The sequence below is a fragment of the Ilyonectria robusta genome, assembly GCF_021365365.1.
Source record: "Ilyonectria robusta strain PMI_751 chromosome Unknown BGZ61scaffold_60, whole genome shotgun sequence".
NCBI lineage: Eukaryota > Fungi > Ascomycota > Sordariomycetes > Hypocreales > Nectriaceae > Ilyonectria > Ilyonectria robusta.
Window position 1 is genome coordinate 108,207 of NW_025764494.1, and position 12,350 is coordinate 120,556.

Sequence of the window (12,350 nt, forward strand, 5' to 3'; positions counted from 1 at the left end):
GAATGGATTACAGTCATTCAAGCAATCAATGCGGAAGGCTAGGCAATCCAGCCATTTATCATCGGTGCAGGCCAATATCACCTCGCCAACTGGTACCGAGAAAGCAACCTCCCGGGCGATTGGGCTATTGCGACGACCCAAAATAGCTAGACCAATAACGAGACCAGTCTCGAGTAGCTCAAGCACTTTAACCGGTGTACAACCAATCGATCAATCAATTCCTATCGTCTCTTAATCCTTGATGGCCACGAAAGTCACCACTTTATCGAATTTGAGAGATATTGCGAGGAAAAGAAGATCATCCGGCTTTGTATGCCACCTCATTCCTCTCATCTACTCCAGCCCCTTGACGTCGGGTGCTTTAGCGTGCTGAAAAAGGCTTATGGTCGAGAAATAGAGCATCTAATTAGATGTTCTATAACCCACGTTTCAAAGACCGAGTTCTTTCCGGCCTTCCACGCTACACACAAGGCTACTATGACGGAAAGAAATATCAGGGGGGCTTTTAAAGGAGCTGGCCTTGTTCCTCTTGACCCAGAAACTGTAATCTCAAAGCTTGATATTCAGCTACGGACGCCAACGCCAGTTGAGGAGGCAGCTGAGCCGTCGACCCCTTGGGCTTCAAGGACCCCAAAGACCGTAATTGAGGCCGGATCTCAGTCTGAATACCTTAAAAGGCAGATTAGAAGGCATTAAAGCAGCTCTCCAGAGTCAATTTTAAAGGCTCTACAGTCTCTTGCGAAGGGGACAAAGGCAGTTATGCATCGGGTTGCCTTATTAACCGCTGAGAATAAAGACCTTCGAGAGGCGAATGAGATACTAAGCCGGCGCCGGAGGGCAAAAAGGACTAGACTACAGAGAAGAGGGGTTATGACGGTAGAAGAAGGAAGGCAAGCAATTGATCAAATGGATGTGGATGCGCAGGTAGTGGCCGAATCGTCGAGGAGTGGTGGTCGAGGAAGGTCGGTCGGACTAGGTGTTCGGCGCTATGGTGTATGCGGCAAGCCCGGCCATAATACAAGGATCTGTCAGGTAGTGATTGAGATATCTGGGGAAGAGTATAGTAAGTAGTTTTAATTGATTAAATGGTTTGTGGTGTTTTTATTACGATTTCTATCTTAAGAGTTGGGATTTTTAAGACACTTGCTTGTCTAAGACACTTGCTTATTAAGTATGTTAATATTATAGATAATATATACTTTAGTTATTTTTATAAGTAAGTTAAGATATTTAAAAATAGTATAAAAATATAAATCTTTATTTTATTTAAAAAAAAGTTACTATTAATTATTTATAAGATAATTAAATACTAAAAAATTAGCTAATTAAAATAGCTAATAATCTAGTTTATAATTTACTGCTTTTATATATTATAAATATTTAACTTTATTATCTCAGTAATATTCCTCGATAGTATCTTCTTCTTTACTTTACTTTACTAGGCTGCTTCCGTCTTCTAGAAGAGTTCCAGACCTTATAGTTATTCTAGAAATAGATCTCCGCATTCGGCATACCGCTCAAGGCCGTCAAATAAGAATTTAGCCTGCAACTGTTAACACAGACCTTATAAATCTATCACCGCTTTATATCATCATCGCTCTTCTCGATATCGTAGCCGAATTGCCATATCCACGACGATATAGAAGCACAGCACTGGGATTGCATGTAGCCAGGGAAGTCTTTCCAAGGGAATAGATCCTACGAGTTCTTCTTATCCTCTTGGTCCGGCGGCTCGAGCACCATAGAGCTGATAATTGGGCTCTCAGCTATTCCACGCGGTATATAATGCAGTTGCAAGAATGCACTTGCATGCAGGCTGGCGATCAATTCCACCTCCACCTCAACTATTTCAATATTATTGAAGTGGAAGGCCCGTGCGTCAATTTAATCAATTCAATCTCGCCTCGAAATTGAAAGCCTCAATTCCATCGCGATAGCTTCAACGTTAACCACCGGTTGAGACGGGTGGCGGTCTAGGGTAGTATTAGCAGCGCTTGAGAGTCGCTTCCAACCCGCTTAGTTACTAGTACTTCCTAGACCCACACTACTTGCATATGCGGCAATGTATGCAGTACTTAAGGCGCTCGAACGTGTCTTGCCTTTCCGAGTCCCAAAACATTGCATCCACTTTCTGCGATTAAAATGGAAATTAACATACCTACCAAGCGCCGGCGAACTTCGGATAGCAACTTAACTAGTATGCCGTTTACGAACTTGGGTTCTTTGCCAGATGAATAGAAAATATTTCCATGGAATAAGTTCCTGACTTTTTTCGATTTCTGAGTGTTGTATTAGGAGCTGAGGCAAAAGGGAATGCGCACTCAAGCGGGGGCCAAAAAACATGGCACACCAAAACTTAGGTCTAGCTACCATCCGGTCATTTTCCCCTCTAGATCTATTACATCTTGCAGCCTCTTTGGCATTGTATCAATCCAGCGATTTATTGTCTCTATTGACAGTTCCTTCCAGCCTTCTTCTACTAGGTCTTTAAGGGTCTGCTCATCCCAATGTGGAAATCGGCGGACGTATTCCTTTGGAACCCGCCAGGCATTCTCAATAGGCGATAGATCCGGGCTTCTTGGGCAATTAAAGAAGTAATCTAGGCCGTATTTTTCCTTCCAAGCCCGTACGGCATTGTGTTGGCTCGGCCCGTGGCCACTAGCATTATCCTCTTCAAGAACAAAATGCCGGCCCTTGTCGAGCCATTTCTTAATATACGGCTCCAAGATCTCGTTGATATATACCGTCTGAGTCAACTTGCCGTTGCTATTCGTAGGGACCTCATACCAGACGAGCGGGCTCTTGAAATCGCGACCGATAGCAGCCCAGCAATGGAGGCGTTTCTCATCCTTGGATGCCGGCTGCTTGCGCTCTTACAGATTGTCCGGCTCAATCCGGGTTCCGGGCCTCCGTACGATATACGGTCTGCGCTCGTCGCCATAGCCAAAGTGGCTCTCATCGGAGAAATAGACATCTGACCAATCTTCTGGCTTTGGTCGCTCTTCCAGGGCAGCTATAGCCCATTTGTATCGACGGTCAGTATCAATTTTACTCTTGAAATTAACGTCTACCGCAAGTCGCTTGTACAGATCTCTTGAATGAGCAGCCCGTCGGATCGTACGTTCCGAGACGTCTGTCTCAATCCCGGCTTCCAAGGCAGCTGCTGGCCAAGGGAGGCGCTTGGCTTCAAATCCCTCCTCCTCATACATTTCTTCTAAGGAATCGAGGTCTGTCTCTGATAGCAGCCTCTTACGGCCGCGGGTTTCTGGAACATCAGGCTGATTGTGACGCGTACGATCAGTCGCAGTACTTAGGATCCGATAGCCGGATCGTCTTGGAATCTCAAAGTGATTGAAAAGATCGGTCTTCTGAAAGGGAATGCCTTTAGCTGTAAGGAACTCAAAGGCCCCTTTGAGCCGGGCTTTCTTGGGGGTCTCATGCTGTGTGCCGGTCATCTTGGATGGGTGTGTCGGAAGGAAATTTGGTGTGTGGCAGGGCAAATTTTTTTTGGTGTGCCATGTTTTTTGGCCCCCGCTTGGCACTCTAATAGTGCGGTCACTAATAATGGCTTATGGCCTGAATGTGACACTGAGCGAGCTGCCAGGTGGATGTCCTTCCTTGGAAAGGTCACTGAATGCAGACCATGACGAATATGACTACTGGTTCTCGAGTTCTGACGCGGAGAACGAGCCTCTTATTAAGGATCCCATCCAATATTGGTAGGAGAGACGGAAAGATTGCCCTCGGTTGTTACTAACACCTTTCGACTTGCTGTTAGTGCCGCCTATATCCCAGTACGAGTTGGGGATCTCGACACGCGTATGCAGTTCAACTACTTCAATTCAACGCTATCAATTCAATTTGGGGATGTGGTGGATCAACTCCACGGGCCAAATGCTGAGTAAGCTGTCAACGCAACGCCACACGAAGGCGAAATTGATGGAATTGAATTGATCGCCAGCCTGCTTGTATGGTGACGCTCGAACGTGGCACCGTGACGCGAAATATCCACGACCCCATAGCTGTTATGTTCTGTTTAAAGATACCTTAATTTATATATGAAAATACCTGGTATATAGGTACTTGAGATCTCTACCGACCATAACCAAGTTAGTCTACCCTGAATTACAAGGTATTTTGGGGACTAGGTTAGGAACCCCTCTACCAGTCCATACCCCTGCTTCCATCTCCACGCATCCATTCCACGGAGCCCTGGCGTGGATGGATGGATTATGTAACGGCCAGCTCCATGGAATGGATGGAAATTGACGCAAGGACTATCCATTTCCACGCCATGGATACGTGGACGGTGGACGTGAAATGGATCGCCAGCCTGCCTGGCAAGCATACCCGCATTCTATATGACCTGCTGACAAGGAAGGAAGCGGGTGTATTGGTCCAGCTCCGCACCGGAGTGGCAAGACTAAACAACTTTCTGCACAAGATCGATGCAGTGGAATCGGACACGTGCGAATGTGGCCAAGCATCCGAGACAGTTCAACATTTTCTATTCAGATGCACAAAGTGGACAATGCAACGGGAAGGCATGCTGAAATGCTCACGAATAAGCTGGGAAACCTCTCGTTCATCTTGGGAGGAAAGTCAGCATCTGACAGTGACAAATAGGCGCCAAACATACAGGCAGTACGGGCGACGATCAAATTCGCCATTGCAACAGGGAGGGTTGACATGAATAAGAAGCCTCAGACACACTAACTATTCAGATTGAATCCTACTAACATACAGTCTCATTTTGGCAGACCGTGCTTCAGCTGCTGAGGATAGAATGCTGAACACTTGGAGAAATTGGCCTTCAAGCAGGCCTGTCATGGCATATACACCAGATTGGATCAGTCATTCAAAGTGAAAATTGTTGGGCTTCGGGTGATTATGGAAGCTCTGTACGAAACGGAAACAGCTTAGTGCAAAGGCCCTCTGGGGTGTGTCCCCCCGGGCGAATAAAACCTACCTACCTACCTATCCTAGACCATCGAGACCAACAGAACGAGACCAAAAGAAATCCCCCCACCACCCCGATCGCCGAATTTTCACACAATTGACGACCTTTTCAACTCCCTTCAAAACTTCTATCGGGATAACGGCGCTGTGCTTATCAAGAAGGCTCTACGAAGAAGCGAGATGCTGATGGAACCCCCTCGATTGAGATACGTTACGCTGGCGTGTGGTTGCCAGCGTGCGATGCAGGAGTCTTGATCCAGGGCCTTCGACAGCCAGCAAGCCAGAAAATCGACTGCCCGTTTAAAGTTACGTCAAAATGCAATACAAATACGAGCTATTTTATCATAGAATCAACGCGTTCATCAACATCATCATCAACGCGCTCATCAACCGCTATAAGGCAGAGCCAAAGCCGTCATAATACACGGCAGCTGAATCCAAGTATCCGTCGAAACCGTACACAAGCCGGGATTGAGGCGGATTTGCCCACATCACGTGCTTCAACGCCGTTACAGACGCGGGCTTCAACGCTGTCATCGACTCGATCACGAAAAGCTACAAATACAAGGGGAAGGGGAACCCAGGCTAGCTCGAGGCTCTGAGCAACACCAACGTCATCCGGCGATAACTTCATCCCGGTCACTCAATCGTCCCTACGAGATTAGATTGTGGTTAGGTCTTTAGACCTAGCCCAAGAGACTTTTACATAATTCTTAGTCGCCTCTAGCTGTTGTAGAATTTTGATACGTAGAGGGGAAGGTAAGGAAAGAAGGATGAAATTACCAAATTTCACGTGACGGGTTGTACCGTTAGCAATGAGGGGTTACGTGAATAGCACGACTCTAAAAAGACCGCGACCGGGCTCTCCTCTATTCCTTCTTCAGACAATGAATTCTAATGCCACGATGACAAGGTCATTTCGCTGCTCCTTTGACTTCTCCTACCAGGTTGCTCTTGTTTGAATGCATCCCACTCCACACGTGTTCCCGCCAGTACCACACTCCTCCGACAGTCGCACCTGGGCCCACAATGATGTATCCGAAAATGACTGCCGCGGCGCCCTTGAGGACTCCATGGTTTGTTAGGCCCATCCTATATAAATCCCAGATACTGACCACACACCACAAGAATGCGGCTATTGCAGTGACGAGAAAGTCGTTTTGAAAGAAGATAAACACGCCATCAGCGAAGCTATGAACGGGGGCGAAAGAATCTCTCGGGCAAATTATGCTAGTTAGCGACAGGTGCGGTGATGATAGAGCAGCAACCACCGTTGCAATACTGATAAGCGCTGATATGCCGGATAGGACCCCGTAAGTCCTGGCTAAGTATGGGAGGTCTTGGTTAAAGTCTCCAGCCGGCCTCCTCGTCGTCGAACTCGTGAATCGGGCAAGGCCCTCGATCAATGCGACCATAAGAATTGGGTTGAACTGCCAGAAGGCGACCAGATACTGCAAGAACACTAGGTTTGAGTATGGGACGAAAAGAAGGACAGTCGGAAGGACGTGCCCGATCAGTACGGCGGGAAGCAGAATTTTAGCGATGGCGGTGGGAACAGCTCGATTGGTGGGGGCGTGATAGGACAATTTTCGTGACGTGAAGATGCTTGCCAAGAACCAAAGCGGCCCGACGAGACCGAATGATTGAGAGTGGAAGAGGAAACACCATAGAAGGGTACTGCGGTGGCAGGAATATTAGTCACTCATGCGATGCGTTGCTCACGTATATTTACGTACCTGTGAAGAAGTGTCCCAGAGTTCCTCGTCCGGTAGCCCTCGATGGCGAAAATTCCCATTAACGGAAACATAGACGACAGGAAGTAGACCGATTGCAGTTTTCGCGGATGATCCCAGGGATCTAGTAATGGTGGAAGGAAAAGGGCGACCAAAGCTTGTAATTTACTGTTGACAGCGTCCATGCCCACAAACAGATTCTCCAACTGTAGATCGTAGCCAAGAAGCGTATTTGACAGTAGGGTCTCGCTCAAGAACATCCAGAGGCCATTCACCCTGCCTGCAATGAATATTAGACGGAATCCTAGGTATGAGAGGAGGACGAAAGTGGCGTAAATCGGAATGGCAAGGAGTCCCCGTCCAGCTGGTTTCCGGAAGAGCTCGTCATAGTATGGGACTGCTCTCGGCCGTGATGGCACCGGCAACATGTAGAGTGACACTGCTGGAGCGTATGTTCCAACCCAGCTCTCGGTCACTCTGTCGATACCGAGCAGCGGGACGTAGTAGAGTGCAAGTGCCTTCATAAGTGGTGTTTCCATCGCCTCGAGTCGCTGGCGATTGTGGGACTCTTTGACGAGCTCGCTAGTTCTCGGACGACGGAGTTCTTGGACAGACTGGAACACAGACTTGATCTCATTCGGGGAAAGTCGACCCTGAGGATTCTGATTCAGGGCCCTGGTTATGCTGTTAGTGAGGGCCGCACTCGTCTCAACGGCAGAATTGCCGCCCTGTCCTGTCAGAGGTTGGAACTGCTTTAGGCATTAGCTACGATGCTTCATCGGGACAGAATGCTGCATTGCACACCTTGTGGCTGGCATCTCCAATCGTTATAGATCTCCCAAAATGCCACTGCTTGTAGACATATTCAGGCAAAGTGGTGTAAACTGAATTGACCTTCCGCTTGTATAGATCTGAGAAACGGACAGTCGGGGTGATGGGGCTGTCCCAATACTTTTCAGCCAGCTCTTCCTCTGCTTCTTTTGAATAGGTGGGAATTTCGGAACCATGGAATGTTTTTCCCATGTGGACGACAAGAAACCAGTAGGTTCGACCTCCCGGGCCACCACCAACCAAAAAGGAATGCTTTTCGTTGTAGACCGAATGTAATGTCCCAGAGCCAATGCCAGTATCCCCCATAGATATGCCGAAAATACAAGCGTAGGAGCATGGAACCGCTGGTCTGGGAGTCAGCTTTCCAAATTCACGTGCACCTGTCAACCCAAACTATCAGCCGCTTACCATTTTCCTCTGAGTATATGGTGTTGGCTTCTAGCCTGGCGGCCAACAACATTTGCTGCCGGACAGTTGAGTGAATACCGTCAGCTCCAACCAGGATATCGCCAGAATAGGTTGATCCATCCCTGGTCGTGACCATGATGCTTGTGTCCATGTTCTCGACGGCTGTGACGCGTTTTGACGTGAGGACTTTGGACTTGTCCTGTATAGTGTCGTAGAGCGCCTGGATGACCATCCGACGATCTAAGAACATGATGGGATATCCATGCCTATCAGAGTGTAAGATGGTGGCCAACACCGAGACCGAATGACCGAAACAGACCTTTCAATGGAGTGGCTGGCGAAGTTCTCAAAAGATGCCATCACCTCCCCATGCGGGTTCCTGATAAAGACATTCTCAACAGGCTTCTCAGCGAGTTTGAGAAGAGTCTCGTAACAGCCCAGTTGGTCCAGAATACGCTGACCATTGGGCAGGAGACCGATGCTGGCACCAACTTGAGGGGCAATCTCGGGATATGCCTCCAATACCAGAAAGTCAATGCCATTCCTCTCGAGCATCAGGGCCAGAGAAAGCCCGGAAATACTTCCTCCAGCAATGAGGACTTTGAAGTCTTTGGGTGGCATTTCGGCAATAGAAACAATAGCCAGTAAAAGCAGGGTTTGAGTGGAAGGGTAAGTCCTTCGATCGCGATCACGGCGAGTTTACCTGCTAACAGCAGCGCTAAACCTGCAAACAGGAGGCAATGCGTCCTTGTCGTACTTATGGGAAATTCATCCCTGCCGTTATGCCATTTGAGCAGCCTTTGCTAGCAAGGGAGGCCAATAAAACTCCACAGCTGGTCGAGGCCCGAGTCTGATGGCCCTCGTGCGCGCCTTCTCGCAGGCCCCGAGCACCGAACACCGAGTATCGCTCTCTAATTACGTAGTACGACACGAGCATGGGGCTGACTGGCAATTGCCGCCTCACCTGCCCTCGGCAATTCGCCAGCATCCAAAGCTCCGCTGACGAAAATCCCGTGTATTCACTGGAGCGAGCTCTGGTCGTGTGCCCGTCGTTCCTTGGGTCATGAGAGCCAGCATGGTTGCATAAATGTATTATGCCGGTGGCGGTGCTCGAACATACGCTCCGCATCATAAACTGGTCTCTTGTGCCCGGGACCTTCCTGATGATCGTGAAGGCTCCTCCCAGTTCTGGGCTGTAGCGTCTGCAGTTCCGATCCCATGGGGACCCTTCTGTCACCGGCAGTAGCCAGCATAGTCGGCAGAACTAGCGACGGCCTTTGCCAGGGAGCAACAGAAAACTATCCGTATGGTGAACCCTTTGTAACTGTGTTATGGCATTCGTGGAGGTCCCGGAAGCGTCTAAGAGCCTGCTCAGACTTTTGGCCAAAGAGGGACGGGTCGTGGGAGTGGGAACTGCCTGCGCTGGAACTGCTTGCATCGCCCGCAGCGCCTGAATTGCCTCGAAGTCGTCGTCTCACTCATTGCTCCCAGTAAGGATGGTTTGAGGCTTGTCCTGGCCTGACAGGATGACTTGTCTTGACGTTTTGTATGGGTAGCCGGTCTCGGTCTGGAGGCACGTATGGCATGGTCACGGTCAGGACCGGGGGACAGGAACGTAATCCGCTTCCGAGCTCAGGTCTTGGCCCTCCAAAGCATACTTGACCCCGCCTTGGATCTCCCCTCCAGAAGCTCGGCCAGGACGATATATCATCCTACGTGCGGTAATGCGAATGTGTCGACTTCTGAGAGCAGAGAACGGAATACACACACCAGTTCGCTCCGCGGTGCAAGTCATTTAAGGAACAACCCCCGGCTGGTAACTAAATACTTCCACGATATTGCAAACATGGTGCCACGAGCCGAAGACGTCCTCCTTTAACTTCCGACATCGATCGCTCCAATCTGAACCATCATGCCGAATAGATCTGGCAAACCCCGCTCCTCGACGATTTTCCCCTCCGCAAATCGATAAATGTTATTTACAGTCATACATACTGCTTTGCCGGACGGTGGAAACCCCAAAAAAGACCCCGTTTGAGTTCCACGAGTCGTAAACCGTGCGACCACCTTATCCTTCTCCGACACGGTTTCTTCCAGCGCCCACTGAATATCGGGATACGCGCTGCGCATCATCCCAAGGATTTGAAGATATCCATCCAGCCCCGTCAAAGGGTCGTCCCCGAAAGGAACGTGGAATACAGCAGATTCGGAGATTACTTCTTTGCCGATATCCGGGTTACCCGAGTTGATAAACTCGATGAAACGACTAAGAATAAGTCGATGAGTCGGAGACGTAGTCTATGATATTGTCAGCTGTGACCGGAAATGTGCTTGAATATAAGAAATCGACAGACCGTCTCCATGACGTCCGATGAGATGGATTGTTAAAATCAGATCACCCAGGGTTGAATGATAGTAGAAATTGTTGCTGTCGTAATTCCAGATGCAAGGGTGCGGGTCGTAGTCTCAGCAGTTGGGTCTATACTGTAGGACCGAAGCCGATGGGTCGGGTACGCGATCGATCGATCGATCACTGGGATCAATCGAGGCGGTGTTTCAGGGATGATAAAAAGTACAGACACACTTGCTGTGATGATGCTACTGTGATCCGAAAGAGGTATCCATTCAGTCTGGCCATGCCTGTCCTAAGCTGCGCCAGCACGCTGGCTTCTCTCCACGACAAGCCGTCGTATAATAGTCGCGTGTGCTTGCCTGGTAGTGCAGCATCGACTTTCTTCGAAAACCTTCCGACGTTGTCCGGTAGGTGCTTACTAGTGCAGTGGCTCAATCGAGCTATATTAAGAGTCGTCGATCGCATTCTGGGAAACTTCAGAGCCGGGATGGCACCGTCTCGGGTTGTATCCCGTGCCTCTTCTTTAGCAGTCTTCAGGAGCTTGTGTTTAGTACTGGTGGGCACCTATATGACAGTTACTGAATTTCCATTGGCCTTTAACGTATCAATAGAGTTGTATATGCATCCAACATACTCTTGGCCGGATTGTTGGCGGGGGTTTCGGATCGTAAGCACGGCAGCTTTGTTGCTCGTTAACAGTGTAAAGGGTTCTAATAGTGTAAATTACAGCTATATAGTCCTCATGCGTTTTACATACGAGCTGAGGAAAGAAGAAAGAAGAAAGAGAAAGGGGCAGAAAATCCTTCGACAAAATAGACTAAGTCGTCGACAGAGCAACAGTGCTCAGACCAGCAAGAGGACAAGGCACTGCCTTGTCCAGCAGGGCCTAGCCCGTTACAAACAGTGCCACACTTCGGTATCTCAGGCCAGGTAAGTGCCTCAATGCGTATGCCATCGCCGCCAGCTCCGCAGAAAACGGGTTCTGTTCGGTTCTCATGCCAAGCGTGAAGGAAAATCGTTCCAGTCTCGGTCCTCTCCGCACCGATACAGGGATCTCGATGACCCCGCCGACTCCTACTACACCGTTCCGTGCTGAACTGCTCACTGCAACCCGTATCGCCCATCCCAGATCTGCTTGTCTCGTCTCTGTCTCGTCCTTGTCGACAACGATAGTTTGTACCCGTTCTGCCCAAGGTGCCAGTGTGAATGGATTAACCGTTTCCAACTCCTCCATCGGTATCTCATTGAGCGCCACTGCCAGCTCGTGAAATGGCGAGCGATTGTATCTTCTGAACTTTCGGATACGAGATGTAGCGTTGCGGAGTGGGTTGGTTGTTGATAAAAAGTACAATAAGGTGGGAAAATGGGTCGTTTTACATTCCGTAGCGTTGAACTGGTTGAATAGAATAATGGGAGAATCTAACTCGTGCAAGATGTGGGAAATGGACCGTTAAATGGTCGTCGCTGACATAATTACTGCCTGCCATAAGAGCGATTGGCACTTTTACGGGCCGGACCCGGGACGGTGGAACTCTATAGTGGGCAGCCCACTAATCCCGTAGTGATTAAGCCCGTCTCTTGCAGATGTCATGACTATTATCAGTAGAGTCGTGCTATTCATACAGCTCAATATTGCTATTGGCACAGCTTTTCACGCGAAATATCACGTGACCTAGAAATTCCTCCCGGCCCGACATTTCCTTCCCCTTTACATCACCTAGTCTTGTGTGTCAACATCACTCCTCAATAACATTACCAATATCGTCATTTTCATCAAAATTTTATAATGAATAGCAAAACTGAGTCTCTCTTCATTGATGACGATATTTTCCATGTTGGTGGCTTGAGAAGCCTCTGGTGAGAAACCTGTGTGTTTGTATGCAAAATATCCTAATTTCTGTTGCCTAGGACTTCGAAGAACCACTCCTCCGAATCCGAGATCCCTATGTTGTTCAGAACCTTCGCGGCCGACCCCGATCTACAATGAATCAAAAGACAGCCATTCTGTTGAATCTTAGCTCTCCGTATAGTAGCGAGACTACGAGATCATCATTATCATCATCATC

At 48.8% G+C, this 12,350-nt stretch overlaps 4 protein-coding genes across 4 annotated transcripts; 1 reads left to right on the forward strand and 3 right to left on the reverse strand.

Moving 5' to 3' along the window:
• Positions 1–3,564: 3,564 nt before the first annotated feature.
• On the forward strand, positions 3,565–3,905 carry BGZ61DRAFT_541382 (uncharacterized protein; the record flags this gene model as incomplete). Its single annotated transcript, XM_046255040.1, has 2 exons — positions 3,565–3,719; positions 3,779–3,905. The coding sequence occupies 2 exons, from the start codon at positions 3,565–3,567 to the stop codon at positions 3,903–3,905; spliced, it is 282 nt and encodes a 93-aa protein (XP_046094408.1).
• Positions 3,906–5,873: 1,968 nt separating this feature from the next.
• BGZ61DRAFT_541383 (uncharacterized protein) lies at positions 5,874–8,552 on the reverse strand (the record flags this gene model as incomplete). Its single annotated transcript, XM_046255041.1, has 5 exons — positions 5,874–6,636; positions 6,696–7,441; positions 7,497–7,867; positions 7,932–8,197; positions 8,251–8,552. 5 exons carry the CDS (start codon positions 8,550–8,552, stop codon positions 5,874–5,876), a joined length of 2,448 nt encoding a protein of 815 aa, XP_046094409.1.
• A 1,254-nt stretch (positions 8,553–9,806) lies between these two features.
• Positions 9,807–10,520, reverse strand: BGZ61DRAFT_524217 (uncharacterized protein; the record flags this gene model as incomplete). Its single annotated transcript, XM_046252632.1, has 2 exons — positions 10,286–10,520; positions 9,807–10,229 (listed from the first exon to the last, which is right to left on the reverse strand). Exons 1-2 carry the CDS (start codon positions 10,292–10,294, stop codon positions 9,807–9,809), a joined length of 432 nt encoding a protein of 143 aa, XP_046094410.1. The 5' UTR covers positions 10,295–10,520.
• A 215-nt stretch (positions 10,521–10,735) lies between these two features.
• Positions 10,736–11,319, reverse strand: BGZ61DRAFT_467657 (uncharacterized protein). Its single transcript, XM_046247798.1, has 2 exons — positions 11,190–11,319; positions 10,736–10,984 (listed from the first exon to the last, which is right to left on the reverse strand). The coding sequence occupies exons 1-2, from the start codon at positions 11,279–11,281 to the stop codon at positions 10,849–10,851; spliced, it is 228 nt and encodes a 75-aa protein (XP_046094411.1). The 5' UTR covers positions 11,282–11,319; the 3' UTR covers positions 10,736–10,848.
• Between the last annotated feature and the right edge of the window lie 1,031 nt (positions 11,320–12,350).

Coding starts and splice junctions, on each gene's coding strand:
- BGZ61DRAFT_467657 (XM_046247798.1), bottom strand. CDS start 11,281: ATGAGAACCGAACAGAACCCGTTTTCTGCGGAGCTGGCGGCGATGGCA. Junction 10,985..11,189: donor CTGAGATACCGAAGTGTGGC/ACTGTTTGTAAC, acceptor AGAACCCTTTAC/ACTGTTAACGAGCAACAAAG.